We start from the raw sequence: 25,007 nt of genomic DNA, 5'->3' as shown, positions 1-25,007 counted from the left end.
CAACATTAAATGCACCAAAGGTTAATCTATTTTCATTAAACTGAATTCCAAGTGAAACAGTTTTCTTCCTCATTTACCTAAACTTTCATATTGCTTCAAAAAGAAGGTTTCCCCATAGAATATTTAGCTGTCTATAACAGGACAGTATTTATATTGAAGAGAGTAGTAATGCCACTCTAAAATTTTAAGTGTTACTGGGAACATGTATATTTAAATAACACTTGGAGGACCATTCTCTGACATCTCATAATGACTGTCAGGAAGGAATTCTTCATTGTGTGTCTGTGTGTGAGTGTCTGTTTCAGTGTCTGAGTGTGTGTCCACCGTGAAACCCTGAAACGTAGGAGAAACATATGACTCGTTAGATCTTAAAATCTCCGTGGTGAATGTGTACCACTCTTACTAATGCAAGTTTGTAAATTGAGATCACAGTCATCTTTTTGTCAAGATATGAACTCACAGACTAGGTGAACTTCTGCAAGAGTGCACAAAAGATTATTTATATTACTACAGTTTTACAAGTTATCAAATTTTGGACTATTTCTTGGTGTAACAGGACAGAAAATATACAGGGTAAGATACTATCACATAAAAACGGAAGTGTCTCAATACATTGTATAAAATGGAACTAAACTAGATCAGTGGCTTATAAATCCATTTCTAGCAGCTTTTTAAAAAATTTTACATGGCACAAAATCACAAATATGCCATATTTAATGGGAGATTTTAATTGAGTTTATTAATTTGCCAATTTTGTGCATACGTATTTACTTAGCTCATTCTGCCTTTTAAAATTATTATTGACCAATTAATGTTTGAATTTGTTTTTGTAAGTAGATTTTTCAAGAAAAAAGTCAATTATAAACTTGAGGTATTCAGATATCTTTTATTATTTTATATATGTGAAACTGTTTAATATATATCTTCTTAAAACTGGAATGACAAATATAGAAGCAGCCATGATATATGTCTTTTCTTTTTTGTTTTTAGATAATATTCATTACAGTATTTTATAAGAAATACCTTTTTGTTTAAGTGATAAACTTCTCTGTGAATACTTATCTGATATTTTGCTTTTGCTTTTTCCATTCTCTAATTCATTTCTTGTGCACTTGGATATTTTTTAAAGAATAAATGAAGAGGGACTTCTCTGGCGGTCCAGTGCTTAAGACTTCACCTTCTAATGTACAGAGCGCAGGTTTGATTCCGGGTTGGGGAGTTAAATCCTACATGCCTTGTGGCCAAAGAGCATAAAACAGAAGCAATATTGCAACAAATTCAACAAAGACTTTAAAAATGATCCACATAAAAAAAAACTTTAAAAAATAATAAATGAAGAAAGAATCTGTATGTTTTCTTTGCTTTTTGTAAAAAAATGCTGACTGCGACATTAGAAAAAATATGAATTATTTTTCCAGGTGAAAAAAAATCTTTTCATGATTCTTATTTAGTGTTGTAGACAGATGCTCAATTGTCTATAAATTTCCATCTGAAAATATCCATATAAACTTGAAAGTTTTCATCTCTATCTTTCTCAGGTGATTTTGTTTCACAAATTGAATTTGAGCCCATAAATATTTGTACTATTCTGTGGGCAATAGAGTAATTGACTTCAGCTTTATTTCATACATAGAAAATTAATTGAGTCATTTCTAGCAATATTGCTATTTCATACTCATGAATTTTAAAGATGTTTTAAACAACACAAACACCTATTTAATGCAATCTTTTTTCCACTAACATATTATTGAGGAAATGTAACAAGATTATTGATTCAAATGATTTTCACTGAAAGTTGATACATTTTGTCATATTTATTTTACTGAAAAGCAATAGCTTTTAGATTTAATTTCTGAAACAGAAACTAATACTACAAATATCTTTCTTTTAAAACCATCTTGTCCTGGTGATTATGCATAAAAACTGAGATGTTTCTGTTGCTCAGTGGGCTTGTGTTGTCTTGATCAAAAACTCACTAAACTGAGCAGGGAAGGATGGGTGCTAGAAATCCACAACAAAGGCCCACAATTTTATGTTATGAAAACGTAAATACCTAGTTCATCAGGTAATGAAAAACTGTCTCTTATAATGGCTAGAATTGCTTCATGTGTCACTATATTTTATTAGAATTTTAACCCTTCTAAAGGACAAAAAATTAATATCAGAAAGCTCTGATCTGAGACGTCAATTTGGCACTAAAAACATATTGGTCTCTCTAGATATGTTTACTCCTCTGCAAAATGATGTGGTTGTGTTCTGTATGATTGTATCATGCATATAGTACGTAATGAGAAAATTAATATTCTCAATATAGCTTTGAGGTTTTCACACGTTCCATGATTATCTTTGAATTATAATAAAGTTTCTTTTAAAGCATTGTGTTATCTCCCAAGTGAAAATTTGGTTTTCTACTTGACTCTCGCTGTTTAAGCATTTGGGCAGCCACTGGACAGGCAGGAGGCTTAGGGACTCATATGTGTGTCCAGCATGCACTGGTCTTAATAATACAGTATTTCTTTTTAATGATGAATGGCTTCTAGTGAACGGTAACACATCAAAGGTAGTAAGAACAGACAAAAAATTCTGTCCCAACAATAATAGGATTCTCCACTTTTTTTTTACCGTTAATAATGATCCTGAGTCTCTTATTCTGTGAGGATTTTTCTATCCTATTTTCTCTCAGAAGAAATGTCCTGGGTTGAATGTATTAGGTAATGGCAGATGTCAGCATGCACACAGAGACAGGTGAGCTTAGTCGTACATCCAATAGGAAGGAAAAATGTAATGATTTTATATAAGCATAGCAAGTCTTATAAAATGTTATGAGGAATAATATTTTTTATTGTTTAGTTGCTAAGTCATGTCCGACACTTACGGGCCCATGGACTGTAACCCACCAGGCTTTTCTGTCCATGGGATTTCCTGGGCAAGAATACTGGAACGGGTTGCCCTTTCATTCTCCAGGGGACCTTCCTGACCCAAGGATTGAACCTGTGTCTCCTACATTGGCAGGTGGATTATTTACCACTGAGGCATCAGGGAAGCCCAGGAAGAATATTGGTAATCATTTATCATAATGAGAAACTGAGGAAATAAGAAAATGAGAAAGTAAGCAATTCATTTATGTTCTTACTTGAGTATATTTTACCTAATTTCAATCAGTATAGCAACATTGAAAAAATGAAATAATGAATCTAAAAAGTCTGATATTAAAAGTATAAATTATTATAAAAACATAGAGAAACAAAAGATCTCTGGTTTGTTTGAAATTTCTGATTTTTTATGTGGCATTTCATCTAAGTTTTGAAAGAGCAGGAAGCTTCCGGAAATTCTAGACTTTAGGTAAACTTATGATGCAGTAGTAATTGGAATGTGTTGATCACTAGTTAAAAGGGGTAAAATCCCAGAATTCTGAATTTGAGCACAGAGTGAAACCATTTCCCAGGCACTTTCTAAGATCTTGGATAAGTGCTACTGTTTTAAAAGCAGCAGTTAATTAGTAATATGAAGCCAGGATATCTTCAGTGATGTTAGCAAACATACTGCACAAACAAATAAAAAAAATGATAAATGATATCTTAACAGTTTTTTGAAGAAAATGAGAAGCCTAGAATTAATTTCTCATGGAACATTTCAAAATTCATTGTACAGAATGTTGTGATATTAAAGGATAATGGACAGTTCAGTTGCTCAGGTGTGTCTGACTCTTTGTGACCCCATGGACTGCTGCATGCCAGGCTTCCCTGTGAATCGCCAACTCCTGGAGCCTACTCAAACTCACGTCCATTGAGTCATTGATGCCATTCAACCATCTTATCCTCTGTCATCTCCTTTTCCTCCCACCTTCAATCTTTCCCAGCATCAGGGTCTTTTCCAATGAGTCAGTTCTCTGCATCAGGTGGCCAAAGTATTGGAGTTTCAGCTTCAGCATCAGTCCTTCCAATGAATATTCAGGACTAACTTCCTTTAGGATGGACTGGTTGGATCTCCTTGCAGTCCAAGGGACTCTCGAGAGTCTTCTCCAACACCACAGTTCAAAAGCATCAATTCTTCAGCACTCAGCTTTCTTTATAGTCCAACACTTACATCCACATGTGACTACTGGAAAAACCGTAGCTTTGACTAGATGGACCTTTGTTGGCAAAGTAATGTCTCTGCTTTTAATATGCTGTCTAGTTTGGTCATAGCTTTTCTTCCAATGAGCAAGTGTCTTTTAATTTCATGGCTGCAGTCACCATCTGCAGTGATTTTGGAGCCCAGAAAAGTAAAGTCTACCACTGTTTCCACTGTTTCCCCATCTATTTGCCATAAATTGATGGGACAAGATGCCATGATCTTAGTTTTCTGAATGTTGAGTTTTAGGACAGTTAACACTATATTCAAAGACGCTTTAATGTGATAAACAAGGTCTTGTTGCAAAGTTATGCTTTGGTCACTGCAGGGTAATGCTGGAAGCAGTTGATCCCTAGCTATGTTTTAACATTGCTCTGCCAAATAAAATGATTAAGATGGTCCTAATATTGTTTGACCAAAAAGGAAAGAAGGTACAGTGCCAGTAACTGATATGCTACATCCTAGGCTTTTAATCTGTATAGAATGATGAAAAAGGCTAGTAAGTGAAAAGTAAAAACTGAATATGTTAAAACATTTTATGCTAAAAGTATCTAATTAATCTATACTAAGTTCTTAAGTTATAACTGGGAAAATATAATGCTAAAGAAAGCTAGTTCTACAGGTTAATATGCAAGACTAAACTGAAATTAGTTGTATGATAAGAATAAAAATAGTGTCTTAAGTTCCTAGAAGTTTTCACTGAAGACTAATTTTCAAAAATATGAGCTTATAAACATTCCTTTATTTGAATTTATAAAGTTCAGAAAATTTACAGAGAACATCATTTATTTTTGTTCAAAGTTAAAAAAATAGCAAATCATATAATCATTTATTTACCATGTTTGAATTATTTCAAATTTCATATTAACATATCTCCGAACTTAGGAGGAACATATATGTGTTTGATATTAATTCATTCATTATAAAATATTTACTGAGTTTCCCACCCTGTGTCTTATGGTATCAGATTCTGAGATATAGTAGAGAAAAAGAATTGTGTCTTTACCTTCATATCTGTTTCAGAGTATTAATATAGAGAGAAAGAGAGAGAAAGAAAGGAAAGATAGAAGGGAGAAAGGAAGAAGAAGAATTAGTTATGGTTAAATCATGTCTGAAAGAAAATGTGAATTTAGTTTCAACAAAGTGGAGTAAAATTAGTGTAGTGAATCAAGGAATCCCACACACAAATCCAGACTTCATGGACAGACATGCCAATATGAAGGCAGAGGCAGAGACGGGATGGACAGAGGAGGTGCTCAGGGTGGTATTTTGTGAGCTTGAGAAAATCTGGTCTTTGATTTTTCTCATTTCTAAAGTAAACAATGGAAGTAGATCTTTTAAGGTCACTTATGATGTTTTTATATTGGATATTAGATGACTGGGATACAGAGTTTCAGTTCTCATTCTAGATTATGTAACCAATATGCCAGTGGTTAATTCTTGGTTTATGCATCTAGATACTGTAAAAGCTGGGACTAATTCTAGGACTTCAGGCTGATAATCTTTCCTTTATACAAGATCAGTTAAGTGTGTATATACAGGCCTCTGCTACAGTGCTTCTGATCACTCTACTTTAGCCTCAGTAAATTAATCTCTATGTAAAACATATAAACACACAATAATGAAAACAGAACTAAATACCAGGCGTCCCCATAACCTGAAAGGTCAAAATGACTCCGTTCATGTGATGATTCTTCGTGTGTATTTGGGGACATAATGTAAGGGGAGATTTTAGTCTAGGCTAAGTGTCCTGATTCAGTATTTTAAACTGTGAATGCACACAAGGTGTTGTACAGGTAAGGGGCTTGGAATAGAAATAAATGCTAAGAATATAAGTGACAGTGTGAGCTTGGGGGAAGAAATCAAATAGGGCTGTGAGAAGCCGGCAGGGAGAAAACAGCCCTTAATAGCTTGCGTAGGAAAAGTTGGTAATTCCATAATACACATATGGATATGAAAACCAGTCCTTTTCTTTTCCACTTCTCTGATGAATGTGGCTGACTTTTGATGCCTGGCCAAACATGGGATTAGAATGAAACTGATTTGTTTTCAGTGGCCAGTGGGGAAAGAAGCAAGCCCAAGAGTTTGAGAGAGATATTAAGCCAGCTCAAGCTGGCTGTGTAATCAATTCTTTAATATTAAGTCAAAGGAATAGGAATGAGGAGAAAACAAACACAGAGAAAAGTCTAGGCTTAGAGGGTGGGGTTTGAGGAGTAGCAGGACAAGAATAGAACTAAACCCACTAAATTATGTGCAGTGACCACGAGTCCAAACTGCCCAGGCACCTCACTTACAGTAATCAGCAAATACTTTTATTATGCTATGGAAGCATAGGAATTCCAACAAAATTACACTGAAAATATTGCATTTTCTGTCTATGCTCTTCTTTAAATTATGGTAATTCGTTGACATGACATTTGCAAAAGTGTCTAGGAATATACCTGTTGTTATCTTAAGTTCTTGGAGAGTGTTACTTTCTCTTCATCCACTTGTTTCTTCTTTGTAAATAAGATATTTGCTGAGGATAGCAAGATGTCTTCTTTGTATTAAAAGGGAAGACAACTTTGAAGAATTCAGCATTTTTTTTCAGCTAGCCAATCTAAAATAAAGGAAATATTTTTGTTTGTTTCTTAGTGTATTTGTCTAAATAGGAGCAGCTATTTATTGGAAATGCATCTATATTACCTTTTTGAGTCTCTGAATGGCTTATGGCCATAATTATTTAAATTAAATTATTCCTATTCATTCATTAGAAATAGAAAATGTGAGCCTTCATTTATATTTTGGACACTTGAAAAGAAAGATAAATAAAATCCCACTGTGATATATTCTAACATCAAAGAAAATTACAGTTTTTCTCTTATTAATTGAGAATATTCAGAGGAGTAACATACTTAAGCACATACTTAGAAATTATCACCCGAAGCAGTACCTATTAAGCTGTCTTGTCAAGTGCTGCTTGGCTTGCATTTTTAATAATATTTGTGGTACCTTGCTCTTTGTACAGACAAAGACTGTTAATTTCTTGCCTTATTATCTTGCAAAATGCTACTATTCCTTTTACTTGTCCAGTTCTTTTGACTTGCTAGCAGGGACCTGTTGGACTATATGATGCAGAAATAGGTCTTTTATAAATGATTCAAGGCCAGGGATTAGAAATATGTTTGTGATTTGCATTGGAGCACTCTTAAAAAATAAGAGAATTTAAAACAGAGAGAATGTGGCATTTTGGTTTTCCATTTTCAGGGAAGAGCTTTTTTGATGCTCTTTTCTGATTTATTAATTCAAAGGAAATACATCTAATCTTCTTACAATAAATTAATCATTTTTGTTATTTTCATTTGGTTAGTTGAGATGCTTTTTTCCATGAAATATTAAGCATGGCATTTAGTAACCATTTGTAATAAATAGCATGGATACCTGGATGGCTTCATGAAGAAACCGTAAATAGTTTAATGAGAGACAAAGCTGATTAAGAAAATCAGAGGCAAAGTACGATTTATATACATTGTGAGAGGGGGCAAAAGTGAAATTAAATGAATGAACGAAGGTTTCATGTAACACTCTAATGTAAATGTTGTTAGGTAAGATACAGTCTTGATGTCTGTCTTGTGATTTGAATGAGCTCATCAGTTTTCCCTCATTAACACCTTTTACTTGTCTTTCTGATGGCAGCTAGAATTCTGAGAGGGGCCATCGAAGGTATACGATTTATGTGCATCCCTTCTGATGCCATTTTTCACATCGGTGTCAGTTGAACAGAATCAAGCAGTAACGCTCCATTTAATTTCATGTCTAAAGAAATGAAGTTCTATGAAGTTTATTATCTATAATACTTAATGTCTGAAATCACATTTTGGATTTATTGAAAGTCAGTATGTACGGTTTCATTGCTCTCTGTGTTTCAGGATAATTTTTAAAGATTTAAAACAAAATTGCATGTACTTTTATTCCCACAGATTCTAGACAGGTTTAAAATATTTTGTTATAATAACATCTTTATGAAGAGTAAAAATCTGATTTACACTGTATAAAATGTGGTATGGTACACTGACATTCTCAAAACTGTAGTATTGATAGTTTGCTAGGAGAGAGAGGTTTAGATCTCTTACTTGACTGAATAGTAGTTTGAAAGCTATATAAATCGTACTTAATTTTTCTACATCCTGTATATATAATCATAACTTTTAAGGTCATTGTGCATAAAATAAGCTTTAGTAAGAAAGAATTAATGCATTCTCAAGTTATGTATAACAAAAAATCACTTAGTATTTGAAATGACAAGGTTCTCCATATTGCTGCTGCTGCTAAGTCACTTCAGTTGTGTCCGACTCTGTGCGACCCCATAGATAGCAGCCCACCAGGCTCCTCCGTCCCTGGGATTCTCCAGACAAGAATACTGGAGTGCCATTTCCTTCTGCAATGCATGCATGTGACCCCATAGATGTCAGCCCACAAGGATCCTCCGTCCCTGGGATTCTCCAGGCAAAAATACTGGAATGGGTTGCCATTTCCTTCTCCATCATATTACTAGTCTATAATTTGCATATCTCTATTTTCTTTCTGTCTTTAGGTTTATATTTGTGGGAACATGTATGAATAAACCCTTCATAACACAATTTGGGGGTACGTCAGTTGTTAAAGAATCTGCCTGCAATGCAGGAAACCCGGGTTCCATTCCTGGGTTGGAAATATCTGCTGGAGAAGGGATAGTCTACCCTCTTCAGTATTCTTGGGCTTCCTTGGCTCAGCTAGTAAAGAATCTACCTGCAGTGCAGGAGACCTGGGTTCGACCCCTGGGTTGGGAAGATCCCCTGGAGACGGGAATGGCTACCCACTCCAATATTCTGGCCTGGAGAATTCCACATGGGGTTGCAAAGAATTGGACATGGCTGAATGACTTTCAACACAGTTTTTAAAAGAGTCCCACCAGATTGTTTCAATGAAATAAACTATTAATTTTAGGCTAATGTATTTCCTTTCAAGTTTTATTACATTGTTGTGTTGTTTGAGAGTTGAGTGTGAATTCAGTCATTATGTTTTTCTCCCTTCTTTTCTTCATTTGCTGCTTTTTTCTCATTGTTATGGTTTTAAAAAAATTGTATTTCCTTTTCTACAAACTTTCTTCCAAATGTGCATACTTCCCTTTCACTGCTTTTTGTTAATCATATCCCATATTGAATTTTATTTTTACTCTGAAATACATGGATTTTTCTGGAGAATATCATTCACATGTGTTCACACCTGAGTTACATTTGAGACAATGACTAATATATTGCTGATTTATTTAACTTGAAAAGGGAAATTATTTTTTAAAATTTTCATTGTGTATCTCCTTCTCTCAATATTGTATATTGAGGCTGCAGAAATTTTACATCTGAATTAATTTTCTTTTATTTTGCTGGTTATTTTCTAATCATCTTTTTACTGTCTTTTCTATTTTATATTCTACAGTGGGAAGAGATTGGTGAAGTTGATGAAAATTATGCCCCTATCCACACATACCAAGTATGCAAAGTTATGGAACAGAACCAGAATAACTGGCTTTTGACCAGTTGGATCTCCAACGAAGGTGCTTCGAGAATCTTCATAGAACTCAAGTTTACTCTGCGGGACTGCAACAGTCTTCCTGGAGGGCTGGGGACCTGTAAGGAGACTTTCAACATGTATTACTTTGAGTCAGATAACGAGAATGGGAGAAACATCAAGGAAAACCAGTACATCAAAATTGATACCATTGCTGCCGATGAAAGCTTTACAGAACTTGATCTTGGTGACCGTGTCATGAAACTGAATACAGAGGTCAGAGATGTAGGACCTCTAAGCAAAAAGGGATTTTATCTCGCTTTTCAAGATGTGGGTGCTTGCATTGCTCTTGTTTCAGTGCGAGTGTATTATAAAAAATGCCCTTCTGTGGTGCGACATTTAGCTGTCTTCCCTGACACAATTACTGGAGCTGATTCTTCACAGTTACTTGAAGTGGCAGGCTCCTGTGTCAACCATTCGGTGACAGATGAACCACCCAAAATGCACTGCAGCGCTGAAGGGGAGTGGCTGGTCCCCATTGGGAAATGCATGTGCAAGGCCGGATACGAAGAGAAAAACGGCACCTGTCAAGGTAAGAGTTTGCCTGCGGATCTGCAGGGGCTGTCTGCTTCCCTTGGATCATGTATATGTATATCTTCCAGTGATTATGAGCAAATGACCTTTTACTTTGCTAATTTATGGAGATTATTTCTCTTCAAGTTTGATTTCTCTCCTCTCAGAATTTTAAAACTTCTGGCAATGATGAAAGATTTGAAGTTATATTCTACTGGATATACATAATTAGTACTCAGAGAGTGTCTTACTTGCAGTGTAGTATTTCATATTCATTTTGCTTTCAGGAATTTTATTTTTGAGCTACTCACATCAAGGGATTATTTCTTTGTTTATCTGCTACTCTGTCATGACTCTGTCTCTCTGAAGAGAAAAATAATACTCTTGTTATGTGAAATTCAGATGTAAACTTCCATGAGACTTTTGGCATGCTTTTAACTGCCTTTTAAAAATTCTTTAGGTGTAAGTTCTGCCATATGAACTTCATTGGACATATGTGGAAAGTGACAGGACTTAGTTTACCGTGTTCTTTGCATATAATAGCTATTACATACTTGCTTTTAAGAATTTACAGGTTAACTTTAAATGCATAATAAGTAGTGCCCAAGAAAGTAACTGGAGATGGAACCAATACAGAAAGGTCATTTCAAAGCAGTTTGCACTTGGATTTTTTTTTCTGTTTTAATTTTTCTTTTAAATTGAAACTTGATCATGCATGCTTCTTTTTCATTTGAAAATACTCTGATTTTGTCCACAGTGTGGTGACTTGCCCTTTAAAACTTGGATCTTTCTCAGTGGCTTCATGAAACAGGATAGTACTTTATGTCAAAGTGAAGAACAGCTTATGAGGAAGAAAACACATTTTCCTTAGAGGAAAAAAAAAATTATCCTTATGAACCCGAACTTGTTTTCACCATGATATGCACATACCAAATAGGTAATGAGAGTTAATGTGTCTTAACTGAAGAGAAAACCAAATACTGAGAATTCCCCTATGCCCATTGGTAGCTTCAGGTGCAATTTATTTTCTAAATTCAGTATGTAATGTGGCTCAGCCTTGCTCACGTTTCTTCAGGCTTGACTGTAGATTGACTGTAGAGCCAGGAAAACAACACTAATCTGTAAACCATACTGACATTGCTTATTTATCTCTAGAAATGCATTGCACCATATTTACATCAGCTCATGTTTGTATTATCATCTACAATTAAGTGCATGATTATTTCTCCATGTAATCTACAACTCTCTATTCCTTTGTATATAAAGTTTTATTAAATCAAAATTATTTTTCAGATATGCCTTTAAATTTGTCAAATAAATGAATCAGATTTTATTTAGGGTTGAATTTAAAGGAAAGTTTTAACTAACATTACCTTAACTTCTCTTTTTGAGCCATCTTCTTGGCATGGGTGAAGATATATGTAACTGTAGGATCAGCAGTGGGAGTTAAACATAATCCATTGACTACATTGCATTGTTTTCCCTAAAATGCTTACAAAATCTTACTATTTCTAAGAACTTGTTTACCAGTATTAAAAGGCAGCATGCTCTATTTGATTATCTATTTATATCATTTTCATGAATGATATGTGGTAACTTTAGTTCAGAACACAATGATCTTTGTCTTCATCCAGATTGGTACAGGGTATAAAGGACCTTTGCATTCAGAGGATAATTTTTTATTGTTGCTGGGGTTAAAATATTTTGCAGGTGCTTATCATGAAAATACCTGGGGGAAGTAGTATTCTGACAGGATGCTCTTAGTGCATGATGAATCCACTGCGTCTTTCTTCTCTCACACTCTTAGCAGTTGAGGAGTAGAGGCCCGAGAGAAAAAGGAGAGGCCGCTTGGTAGAAGCTTCACTCAACTGGATTCTGTCTTAATGTGCTTATTACCCTCCTCTGGTAGGAGGAGCGAGGGCAGTGGGGTCATGAAGGCAGTAGACTACACAGCCCCTCCCAGTCCCTGCCCCAGAAGATGTTCTGCACAACATAGTCTGTGTGAATAGTGCCTCTTGGTGTTTTCCCGTGTACCAGTGATATGTGGCCATTCTATGAGGAATTTCAAGCATTTATTCTGTAAATAATTTACTGAGTGAATAAACAAATGTTGAAGGTTTGTCTTGGAAAATTAGGGCGTCGCAGATGGTCCCATATAAATAAATATATGTATTTAAACCTATTCAAAATATGTATGTGCAAATGTAAATGTATGAGTGTGTGTGTGTCATATAAAATTCCACTATAACTCTTTCTTCAGTTTTAATGTGCTATCCACAAACCTCTAAGTGGGGATCTTGCTGTTTTGGAAATATCCTTGGTAGGTCAGAAATCTAAGAATCATTCTTGACATATCCTTCCTGCTCACTTCTCAGTTTCAATACCTCACAAAGTATTTATAAATTTCCCACACAGCTCTCATAAAATCATCCACTTTTCTGTTTCCTTTTTCCTCCAATCTGTTAGCATATCTTGTTGGAAACTTTATTTTTAAATAATGAATAGCTTTTTATATAGTTTTGGGTTTTGAGCCATGTGAGTGTGTCACCTGTACAAAAATACAAATCTGATAGTTGCACAAACCTATCCTCCCAGTCCCTTCCTATTCCCAAGACACTTAAAGTACTTCAGTAGTTTCCTTTTTTTTAAAGGATGAACTGGGAGATTGGATTTGACATAAACACACTACTGTATTTAAAATGGATAACTAATAAGAAAATAAGGATCTACTGTATAGCACAAGAACTCTACTCACTACTCTGTAATGGCCTGTATAGGAAAAGAATCTAAAAAAGAATCTAAAAATTATGCATATATATATATGCATAATTGTCTCCTTCAAATGAAGTTTATAAAATAGCCTAAGATCCTGCGTGGCTTTGCTCCTATTAGCTCTCTTGGTTCAGTTCAGTACAGTTGCTCAGTCACGTCTGACTCTTTATGATCCCAGGAATTGCAGCATGCCAGACTTGTCCATCACCAACCCCTGGGGCCTACTCAAAACTCATCCATGGAGTCGGTGATGCCATCCAACCATCTCATCCTCTATTGTCCCCTTCTCCTCCTGCCTTCAATCTTTCCCAGCATCAAGGTCTTTTCCAGTGAGTAAGCTCTTCCCATCAGGTGACCGAAGTATTGGGAGTTTCAACTTCAGCATCAGTTCTTCCAATGAATATTCAGGACTGATTTCCTTTAGGATGGACTGGTTGGATCTCCTTGCAGCCCAAGGGACTCTCAAGAGTCTTCTCCAACACCACAGTTCAAAAGTTAGTTATCTATTTTATAAATACTATGTTAAAATTATTAATTTTAAATAAGTAATTTTGTTTACCTTTGTACTTACCTGTAGGAAACATCATTGGTCACAAAATTGACAAATGTCTTTTAAATTAATCTTTACTTAGTCCTAAGATTCTCAGGCCAAATTTTCAAAGTTTCAAATACTAAATGGTATATGATTGGCATATGATATATTAACTGTTATAGAGGTTATCAGTGATTTTTGTAGACCTCAAAGCATCACATGCTAAAATGTGTTTATTTATAAATATAGCTTTATTACATACTTACATTTAATTACTTGGTTTCTTTGATAATCAAAATATGTTGTGATATAATTAAGGCTATAAATATAAGAAGCTAAAGTTGAGTAAACCTATTGTAATGATTATCATATATTAAGATTTCCTAGGAGGTGACCAGGTAGTTGCTGTCAGATCATTTTCATGTGAGCTGATTCACAAGGAGGGCATGATAGGCCTGACCCACAGTCTCTTAGCAACTAAATCTTCAAGAAGCAAAATGCTAGACAGCTCATTAACATATGGCTTCAACCCAGAAGACAACCAAGAAGTGATTCAGGAGTCCCTGTCCATTGATCAGTAGCAGATCATGATCTATCATCTCCATGTCTCCTTATTTAACTTCCTTCATAAGAATTTAACTACCTTTTCCATAATTATCTGATTTTAACAAAGTAACCGAATATGCTGGTTTCTGTTATCAACTTAAAATACAGAGTGCATTTATTTTTTGAAGGCTTACGTATATGCCTAAATTTTCTATAATAAACTGCCTTAAGTATTCAAATTTATTTGTTTGAGATATTCTTTATTTTCAGGTACTAATAATATATTAAATCCATTTTACAAGCATGTTTTCATACTTAATATTTATTATTATTTCTGAGAAAATTCATGCCATTTTTCCCTTAAGAGTCATGTGTAATTTTTTTGAGTACAAAACTGTTAGCAAAAACCCATTTTGGAAGTTTCTGCTTTTTGTTGAAGTGAATATGTTTGACAGAAGTAATTGAGTTCACATGAATCAAATGTTGCCTGCTGAGTTCTCTTGTGATTATGTTGCTGACTTACTCAGATGCAAGGCAAGACCACTAATCTTCATCAGTTGCTAGTGAAATGAAGTAGTAATTTGAAATTACCTCTAGATAATTATAGTTTCACTTATATCAAATGGAGGAAAGAGATTTAGATTGTGGGTCACTGCCAAAACCAGTGAGTGAAGCAGGTATATAGTGCATGCTCAAATACAGGGTAAGGGGGGTTACATGCCAAGGGCTGTGGAGAAAAAGCACTTATTAATTGTCCAACTGGGAGATGATTGCACAGCAAGGAAATGTAGTGAAAATACTGAGCTAAGAAGGAGCCTTGATTCAGAAACAGTAAAGATACTGCAGGGAGTAGCATGTCGATCATGCAGACTTCTGGTGCATATTTATGTGTGAAGCAAAATTGGCTGGAAATTTAGAGTATTAGGTGTTCGTGTAATTATGCATTGGAGAGCCTAGTTATTTTTAATTAGGCATGTTACCAAAAAGCATCAAAGGGGTTGAACTTTGGTCCTTTTTGGTATGCTCTTTTATGCAACAGAAGGAAACTAATTTTGATTTAAAAATTTTAACAAAAGGCTGTGATTTTGAAATCACAGAGTGATTGGTGTCAATGGTGTGTGAGTCCATATATATGTGTGTGTGTGTGTGTCCTATTGCTGTGAACCACCACTAAGACAATTAAGTGATTAAGTCATTTCATCTATTTGCAGGTATTGCACATGAGAAAAATAGGTTTTCTTTTTTATCTCCTCACTTGAATAATTTTGGATTAATTCTATTAAAATGTTATGGCTTTTTATGTTAATATTATGTTTAATATTAAAATGTTAGTGTGCTTACCCCCCCTCGAAATCAAGGTTTCAAAACACTAGTACTGTTAGTATTTGGGGCCAGAAACTAGTTGTTTTGGGGCGTTCCTGTTTACCGTAGGACATTTACCAGCATCCTGGCTTCCCTGGTGGTTCAAATGGTAAAGAATTCTCCTGCAGTGCGGGAGTCCTGGATTTGATCCTTGGGTTGGGAAGAGTCCCTGGAGAAGGGAACAGCTACCCACCCCAGTAATCTGGCCTGGAGAATTCCATGGACTGTATAGTCCATGGGGTCGCAAAGAGTTGGACACGACTGAGCAACTTTCACTTTGGCCTCTCAGTCACTAGATTCGGTAGGGTACTCCGTTCCTGATTTTTAATAGCCAATAATGCCTCCATGTATTGCCAAATCTTCCCTGGGGGCAAAATCTCTCTTAGTTGAGAACCACTAAGTGAAATATATTCCCTCTGCCTATGTTAACAGATGTGCTGCTGAAACTAAATATATTTATAGACTGGTTACCTATGCCAAAGTGGACAATTTTCTAAAGAATGAAAGAAGTGTACATTTCTTAAAATGGGTGTACATTTTGAAACTTGCCTAATTTAACTTGAATATAGAGACATGGAATATCTGAAAATATGCTGCTGGTGAGAGGCAACATACTCTAGTTTCTTAAGCATCAGATTCTGGACCAGAATACCTGGATTCAAATCTTGCTGCTTCCATTTATCAGTTATATAACCAATGTCCAAGTTATCAGATCTCTTTATTCCTTGTTTTCCTCATCTCTGTTAATAGCTACCTCATAGCAATCCTATGAGACATTGTATGAAAATTATTTAGAATAGTGCGTAGAAAACAGTGCTTATTCAATAAACAATAGCTATGTCTTAGCTCTCTCATTAAAAGTAAAATTGTTTACAGGAATATGTGTCTGTCTATTGGAAAATACATGGTAGCTTCGACTAAGAAAAATTCTCTAGTTTGTTCAAACTAGAGAGTATATCCTTAAATAGTATCATTTATCAAAGGATGATCCTACATTTTAATTTAGTAGGTGGTCAAAACTGTGTAAATATATTGTAACCTCCTTTATGAAAGATTTGCTCTCCCGTTTGATATTATCACTCATTCTTTAAGTTATTGTACTAGGCACTGTAGTCTATGTATACAGTTCCTGTATCCTACAAATGCAGACAGATAGCTTACAAACATACATATGGACTCACACCTACAGTCACAACTTATGAGAGTTGTTACTGGCAGGGTGAGTGTGTAAGTTTAGAAAGGTGGTAAGAAAATGTTTCTCTGAAAGGGTGATGTTTAATGTAGATGTGGAAAAAAAGCTGTATGAAGAGGACAGGGTACAGCTTAACAAGCAGAAGAAATCTTTCAATGCAGAGATCAATCATATTATATTAATTTTGGATATACCTCTTTTCTTTCTAAAGTCATATTAAAATGTATTTGCATATTAAAATCTGAGAATAAAAGGGATTCTACTCCCTGAAATTACCTGCTAAAAGAGGCTATTCATATACATATTATACTTACCTTAAGGACAGAGAATTCCTGGTAATACCTAAGGTCAAATAGATGCATATCAAATATGAAACAACTCAGTTTATTTCTGAGTAATACTGGTGAATGGCAACTTGCAAATTATTATACCAATTGAAAGAATAACACTTTTTGTTTTTTAAGAACTTAATGTTTCATTGGTTCAGCAGTTGTTGGTAACTTGTAAATCTTCAACTATGTGTACATAGTTAAACAAAGATAAAGATTTGGCAATGAAGGAAAGGACATAGATGCAGCAAACACTCCATAATTCCTCCTAGACAAACTTTTGACCTTGATTTTGCATTCCTACTTTCTCACTCATATAAAGAGTATACTAGGCAAAGTCTTGAGTCTCCCTTTCCTATCCCATATTTAGAATAAATATAAAAAAATAGATTCTATGCCTCAGATTTGCAGTAATAGTAATAACTACTTTGTACATTTTATTTTGAGTCAGTCTCTAGAAAGTCTTATGATGATAGCACATTCCATATTGTTACTGTGCAAAGGAATTTTAGTATTATTGATCAAGAGCTCCATTATGACCTGTTGGATGGAAGATTATTATATTTATGTTCAAGTGGTTCATACAAAAAAATCTCTTGATAGAAAGTATTTGTCTAAATGATGTTCTTGAATAGACTGCTTTTGTTATAATAAATTAGTATAGAAATGTATAGAATTAATACAGAAATACAGACATAAATTAATATGGAAAGATAATTCTCAGAAAAAAAGTTTAATGATAAACGCTTTATATATTGCCATATATGAATTGTTATATTCAGAACTGATTTAAAATCTGTAATTTAAATAATCTGCCGGGAAACCAAAAGATAGTCCTTCTGTTTTACTGTTTGCTTTTTTTTATTATCCAGATAGCAGCAGAAGGATTTTCACAGTTTGATAATGTAAATCAGTATAGCTGTCATGGGAAAAGTTGTGTGTACAGGAAAATTTAATGTTGAAAACTCACAGAGCGTGATTTAACAAATATTTCGGTGTTCTTAGATTCTTAAGAGCAAGAAATTAAAAAAGAAATGATGCAAATGATAAGAAACAAAGTAGCCAACACTGGCGTAAAATCATTAAGTAGACTTAAAACCTCAAAATTGATCTGAAATGACCAGGAGATTTTTGCTTTGCACTAAATAGAGGGCTTTGGGCTTGAAGGTGATATAGCTCTCAGTTCAAATCTCACGCTTCCATTTGGTAGTTATGTGACTGCGGCCAAATACAAAGTCAGATTGAGTCCAACTTTCCTCCTAGGTGTAATGTTAAATAGTACAAAAGGGACCTGCAGAGATAACCTTTTGATATAGATTGTAATTATATAACTTTTGACAGTTTTAGACCTAATGAAATTGTTTCCTTTTTTCTTTCTGATAATTACTTCTTGACTTTGGAATGCCATATTAAATATCAATGCTTTCTACGGTTATTTATCATCAGTAAAAAAAATGTTGGTAAATTAGGGGAAGAATCAAACCACAGCTAACTAGAGAAAAGGGCACAAAATGGCACTTATGTCCAATTCATTCCAATTTATGAATTACATTTTTGGAGTGCTTTTTTTTGTATTGGCTTGTAGAAGTTATTCACATGATTTAACATTTCCTCCCACTGAGAGATTATTGGGACCAGCTTTTATCTAATTCTTCTCTTCTATACACTTTTACAGTGCAACACAATAATTTTAATAATTTGAAACCATATTATTGCTGGGCAAACCTGTAAGAGATTCTTATTCCATTGTGTGGTGCTGGTCAGAGCTGCAGTATTCTTTTTAAGCTCCTTAGGTGACTGTAAAGTGTGGCCCAGATTAAGGAGTATCATGATAGTTTGGATTAAGTTTTGCTGGCTTTTAGTGTTTTGTATAAATTTGTACTCTAAAACCTCATCCAGGGAAGGCCACAGATTTTGATTCCTAAAGACCAGTTTCTCTGCACCCCCCACCTCAAGAAGAGGTCCTACACTCATAAACCTCTTGGGCTCTCTTTGTGTATGACAGTCTTTTACCCAGTGTCTTTTTTTTTTTTTTCTGTATTCCAATAAAAATTATTTACATAAACAGGTGACAGGAAGGATTTGGCTCATAGGTTATACCTTACCAACTCTCTGATTTATACCCAAATATACTGCTGTTCTGTCGTTCAGTCATGTCCAGCTCTTTGCAACGCCAGGAACTGCAGCACCAGGCTTCCCTATCTTTCCCTATATCCCGGAGTTTGCTCAAACTCATGTCCATTGTGTTGATGATGCCATCCAACCATCTCATCCTCTGTCACCCTCTTCCTCTCCGACCTCAGTATTTCCCAGCATCAGGGTCTTTTCCAATGAGTAGGCTCTTTGCACCAGGCGGCCAAAGTATTGGAGCTTCAGCTTCTGCATCAGTCCTTCTGATGAATATTCAAGGTTGATTTTCTTTAGGATTGAACTTGTATAAACAACACAGAAATGATAAGCATATTAATGCTTTGTCTTATTCTATCTAACTTTTCAAATTCTCTTCTCTTTCTCCTCCTCCTCCTCAGTGTCTTCTTAAGAGTGTAGCTGGTTCCTCAAGGTTTCAGACTCTGAAGGGCTTCCCACTTGACACAAGGTTATGGTCTTTCTTCCTGGACCCTGGAATGTTAAAAGACAAGTCTATAGTTTCCCACACTCATCCTCAGCCCTTCTGGCCTGCAGAGAGGCAGGATAGGATCAGCATTAAAGGCAGCACTCCATGCTTCAGCTCCCTCTATCTTTCCTGCTGCCTGTGGATTTCTGTTCCCAGATTTACAAATTTATTGCTGTCTTAAAATTTCCCTGCATTAAAACAAAGCATAGCAAATGAGTCCTGCCAAGTGGCAAAACAGACAATTTGTTAATAAGTTTGATATCCTTTATTTAAGAGAAAATAATCCATGAATTGTGGGAGTACAATGCCTTACCACCTATGGGACCCTTCTCTTGGATTTTGAGCATTGTGAGATTTTTAGAGCATTAGTAAGAGGCAGCATGGAAACAGGAAATGATTGGCTAAGAGATCTGGATTTCCTTACAAGGCTAGCAGGTCATACTTTCTAGGGTAAGGTGGACTGACTGAAGCTGGGTTGTAGGACAATGGTCACTGTATGTTAGGTTTCTCATAAGTGCAGGCTGATTTAGTGATTTAGGTTTAGAATCGCGAAATGTGCTCGGCTGCTGCGTTGTCCTCCATTTTGTGGGTCCCAGTATATAAATTGACTGTGTGTGTGTGTGTGTGTGTGTGTGTGTGTGCGCACTCAGTTGTTTCCAACTCTTTGCGACCCCATTGATTAGCCCACCAGGCTTCTTTGTCCATGGAATTTTCCAGGCAAGAATACTGGTGTGGGTTGCCATTTCCTACTCCAGGGGAATCTTCCCCACCCAGGAGTAGAACCTGTGTCTCTTGTGTCTCCTGCAGTGACAGGAAGATTCTTTATCATTGCCTCACCTGGGAAGCCCCAAACTTTGTTCCAGTTAATTTAGTAATTCTAGATGTTTGTACCTAGAGCGTTTCCACCTTTACTTAGAACTTCATGTTGTTGGAACCAGAAGACTTGGGTGAACTTATAAACTCTCAAGTTTCAGTCTGTATTTCCCTAAGTATCCAATGCCCAAATATAAAACTTTTAATTTTGAAAAATTATTACTGACCTATAGGAAGCTAAAATTAGTGAAAGATATATAGGTCCCAGTCTGAAACACTCTCCACCTGTCAGATGCAAAATTCATTGGTATTAATTTTATCATAACTTAAAAGCAGTCCTTTTTGCAAATATACATTTCATTTATGTTTTAGTCAACACATCTTATTTTAGTAAAGTGTTAGTAAAGTATTTAGTAAGTGTTAACTGCTGAAAAAAATCAAACATTAACCAAGTAAAGTAACTTTTGAAAGGAGAATTGACATTTTAACATGGAAATGGATAGAGAAAAGGATATCTTTTACTTCTTCTGCTTGTTTCTTTAGAATTAAAATGATTTGCAGAACACTGGGAAATAATTTTTCCATTTCTGTACATTCTTTCCACATTCCTTTATCAGAAGTCTTTCAAATTTCTTCAAAAAATAATTATTTAAAAAATTCATTTCAAGGAAAGGACATCCTGGCTTTGAGAAAGGAGTATAAAAAAATTTCTGAAATTTGGAAACAGACTAGTAGTCATACTGTTTTGTTTAAAACAATTTCAGCATCAAGCATACTGAATATTACCTGCAAAATTTAATTTCATGTCATTAGCCAACTTGGTAATTATAATAAATATTTCATCCTGAATAAAGGAAACAAAAGACAGGAGTTTATAAGTGCTGTGTTAATATGCTATTTATTGAAATAAGAATAGTCATATTTTTTCACAGTACTAAATATGGAGCCATAATACTGATGAAAATCTTCCTATACTTATAAACTCTTTATACCACAATAACTAAAACAAAATTATCCCTTTGCAGAAAAAAAAGAACTTAAATTTGGGGGTGGGAACAACATACTTAAATTTTAGCACATCCAGTGACATTACTTTAGCTAACCAGGATTTAACGTATTAGTTGTGAATTTTGTGATCTTCAGTAAAGTGGTAAATTGTGGTTCAGAGGTTGGAAGTAGGGAGAGTATTAACCTGCCTAGTATCACACAGCCACCACATTTTAAACTTGACATTAGAATGGTACCTTAATTTTAGATTCTCATTTTACTGTTGTACTTTGAACAGTATGTAACACCCTTAACCACAAACTGATGTGTAGTTTGTAACCACATATAGCATCCATGGTAATCCTAAGTAAAAATCTCTGATTCTTCTTAATGCCATATTTCTATTACAACTAATACATTAAATATTTTCTGCCGTACATGTTTAGATTTATGTAGTATACTTCCTGTATGGATTAGCCGTGAAAAATCTATTTAACTGCTTTGGAGGGTTGCACAGAAAGCTGACTGTCTCTAAGCAACTAATAAGATGCTTAGTTTAATTTGTAGGTATCAATCTGTCTAATTGATTTATTTATATATCTAGTTTATACTACTCACAGGAAAAAGATTAAGTATGCTGTTTACCTAAACAGTATAATTTATTGCCTTTAAATTAGATTGTACATTAGTCCAGAGGGACATGCCTATTGTTATAAAGCAGGAAGGCATGGAGTCACTAGCCCCAGAATAGTTTTTCTCTAAAATTGTATCACTCATTAGCTTTTACATTAAAAATATGAATTATAGCTATTCATGGCCTCATAACTGGTTTTCTTTATGGAGATGCTTTTGTATCCTTTATTATTTCTGGTCATGGATGTAGATCCCATCTTATCCTCTAGTATTTGATTCTCTTTGTTGTTTAAATCTTTGTCTTCATTTATGGCTGACCAGTAGGGTTCATCCTTAAGAACTCAAGTGATTTGTTGATGTGCTTTGATCTTTTCTGAGCTTGAAGATATCCTGCTCATTCGAGTGCTGTTGATATATAGTTTTTTAAAAAGAAAAGGAAAGGGAATAAAGAAGAGCCACAGTTTGGGGGAAGTAACAATTAGAGCAAATGATAATTTGACTGATGGATAACTCCATTTCTTTGATGGAATTGTTAGCAGGAATCAGACATAGAGAAAGAACGCTCCAAAGTTCCTGCTGGGTGATTGTGCGGGAACCTAATAATACACTGCTCCATATGCAGAAGGGCTTTTCCTCTGATGGATTCTGAGTGCTGGCAAAGGATTCTGTTAGGATATTTCTTAAATAAAGAATAGGAGTATCAAAATTTTATTTTCCGTTTTATGGATTGAGAAGTAACATGATGTGGTTTACCCCAAATTTCCCAGTATTCCCTCACGCTTCCCTCTAGGCCACTAACTCTAGTTTTGCACCTCACAATCGGGGAGCAACATATTCACTGGCTCCTGTGAAAGATTTCCCCATGTTCACCTAGTCACAGTATTTTCCAACGCTAAAAGCTTCTTTTTTTAGAACCAGACTGACCCGTATTATTTATTTATTTAAAATTCTCTTTAGAAGGTTTTGTGTGTCATCTGTTTTTGCTCTTTTGGTTCAAGCATGATTTAATATGTCAACACTAGTTTGCTTAACTGGCTTTGATTGTCTTCCATACTTTACTCAGAATGAGGCAGTCTCCTCTCAAGCATGTTGCTGCCCAGATAAATGAAATGTCACAACAGTGAGGGCTCCTTGTTTTATGACAGCAGTAGCTTTTTCTTGGACACAGTCAGTGGCTGGAGAGAGGGGGTGGTGAGGGCATTTACACAGTGATAGAAGAACCCACTTAAGTCAGCCTTCCCTCTTCGGACCTGAACAGACAAGCAGCAACAGACGATGCACTTAAACTTAGGGGAACTTCACTCTTAATTCAGGTGAAAATGAACTTAAATCCAAAATAGAAGCTTTTCCCCCTACTATGGACAAGAGGAAAAAATCTGTTAGTCGTTGCCTCAAAATAATACTCAAGGATAGCACCTTATTTTTATGGTTTGATTTCTTCCATGCTTTATTGCCAGGTCCTGAGATGTTATTGCTCTCAGTACATAAAGTTAGAAACTAATCCACAGGAAAAAAAATGTTTCCACTGTCAATAAAGGTATTGTTTATGATTTTGAAACCTGGATTCGATTTTAAAGATTGGAGGCTCACGAAGCCTAGTACTTGGCACAGAGCAAATTCTCAGTACATGCTAGTTAGCTCTAAAAGTTGAAAGTGATTTCAGTGAAAAATAACCCTAGGCAAAGTGCTGGAGTTTCGCTTGCTTGTGCTTTTTGAACTAACATTTGCTTGTGTTGCTTTCATCACCCTGGGGTATCGGGCTGTCCTTCTAGGAGACTTGGAACCCTGGGAGCTGGGCACACTCTGACCAGTCTGCACTGGGGCAGCTTCTCAGGTCAGGGCCTGTAAAGACTCAGGAGGTTTCTGAGTGTGAGTGGATGTGAGTGTAAATGTGAACTTTTACATTTCAATTTAAGAGAGAAATAAACTGGGCCAACCAAGCCTGTGGCAAGGAATTAAATGTATGTTACAGGAATGGAGGAGGGCACGGTAACCCACTCCAGTATTCTTACCTAGAGAATCTTATGGACAGAGGAGCCTGGCAGGTTACAGTCCATAGAGTTGCAAAGAGTTGGACATGACTGAAGCGACTTAGCGTGCATGCAGAGGAACGGAGAGTCCATTAATAATAAACTTTGATTAGGGACTGAAAGAAGAAGAAATTAATCATTCAGGAGACAGAGTTAGGCAAAAAAAAAGAAAAAGAAAAAAATCTGAATTTTAGAAAAATCTGCTGAAGGTGAAAGTCTTAATCAAGGACAACCTGCATCATCAAGGGGAAGACTGGCCAGAGCAAGCCTGTGATCAGATCTCAGAAGAAAAGTTATTTCCGTCTGAAGTCAGAAGATAATGGAATGCAAACTGAGAAAAAAAAAAAAAGAAACCTTGTTCCTAGAAAATACGAAAGTTGGCCAAAGGTAATATTTTGGCTTTCAAGTCTGTGTGAAAAGCAATAATATACTAGAAATAATAGAGATTCCAAGAAATAAGGCCAATAAATGACAAATGACAAAAACTGACAATAGATGACAATTTTGAATGCCAGAATTGTCAGAGTATCTTAAATGGGGTGGTAAGGAAGAATAAGGGTTGACATGTGTACAGAGACCTGCTGGGTGCCGGGACCGTTAAATGTTTTATTCACATTCTCTCTTTTGAGCTTGACAGCATCCTGTGAGCCATAGTTTCTGGGGTAACTGAAGCACACAGAGGTTAGTTTGAACTAAAACTAGAAAGTGGGAAACTGGCATTTTAATGTCGGTGTGTTTGTTTCAAATCTGTGTTTTCCCATTTTATGTTCCCCATTAAAATGCTTTTGAACTGCACTTAATTTTGTCACCCTGACTTGAATCCCTTGTGGGCTAATCTCACATCTGTGTGAGCGGCCCTGCACATCAGAGGTACAGGCGCCCTGGAGAGACCTAGTGGCCACCAGAGTCCCCGGGAGGAGATGCTTGCCCCCATATTCACACCTCAGACGGAGGACACAGAAAGGCATTTGGAGGGAGAAGGATT

General features: G+C 35.5%; 1 protein-coding gene across 9 annotated transcripts in view; it reads left to right on the top strand.

The window, feature by feature from the left end:
* Nucleotides 1–25,007, top strand: part of EPHA5 (EPH receptor A5) — a 385,548-nt gene that overhangs the window by 68,657 nt on the left and 291,884 nt on the right. For all 9 annotated transcript variants that reach the window (XR_006265647.1, XR_006265648.1, XM_043447888.1 and 6 more), the window contains exon 3: nucleotides 9,568–10,231. Coding sequence is in view for 7 of the 9 variants with exons in the window: in XM_043447888.1 (XP_043303823.1) it covers nucleotides 9,568–10,231 (664 nt within the window). In the remaining 2 variants the exon portion in view is untranslated. The remainder of the gene's footprint in view (nucleotides 1–9,567; nucleotides 10,232–25,007) is intronic.

Source organism: Cervus canadensis, chromosome 26, assembly GCF_019320065.1.
Source record: "Cervus canadensis isolate Bull #8, Minnesota chromosome 26, ASM1932006v1, whole genome shotgun sequence".
NCBI lineage: Eukaryota > Metazoa > Chordata > Mammalia > Artiodactyla > Cervidae > Cervus > Cervus canadensis.
This window is presented reverse-complemented; position numbering and strand designations above follow the sequence as displayed.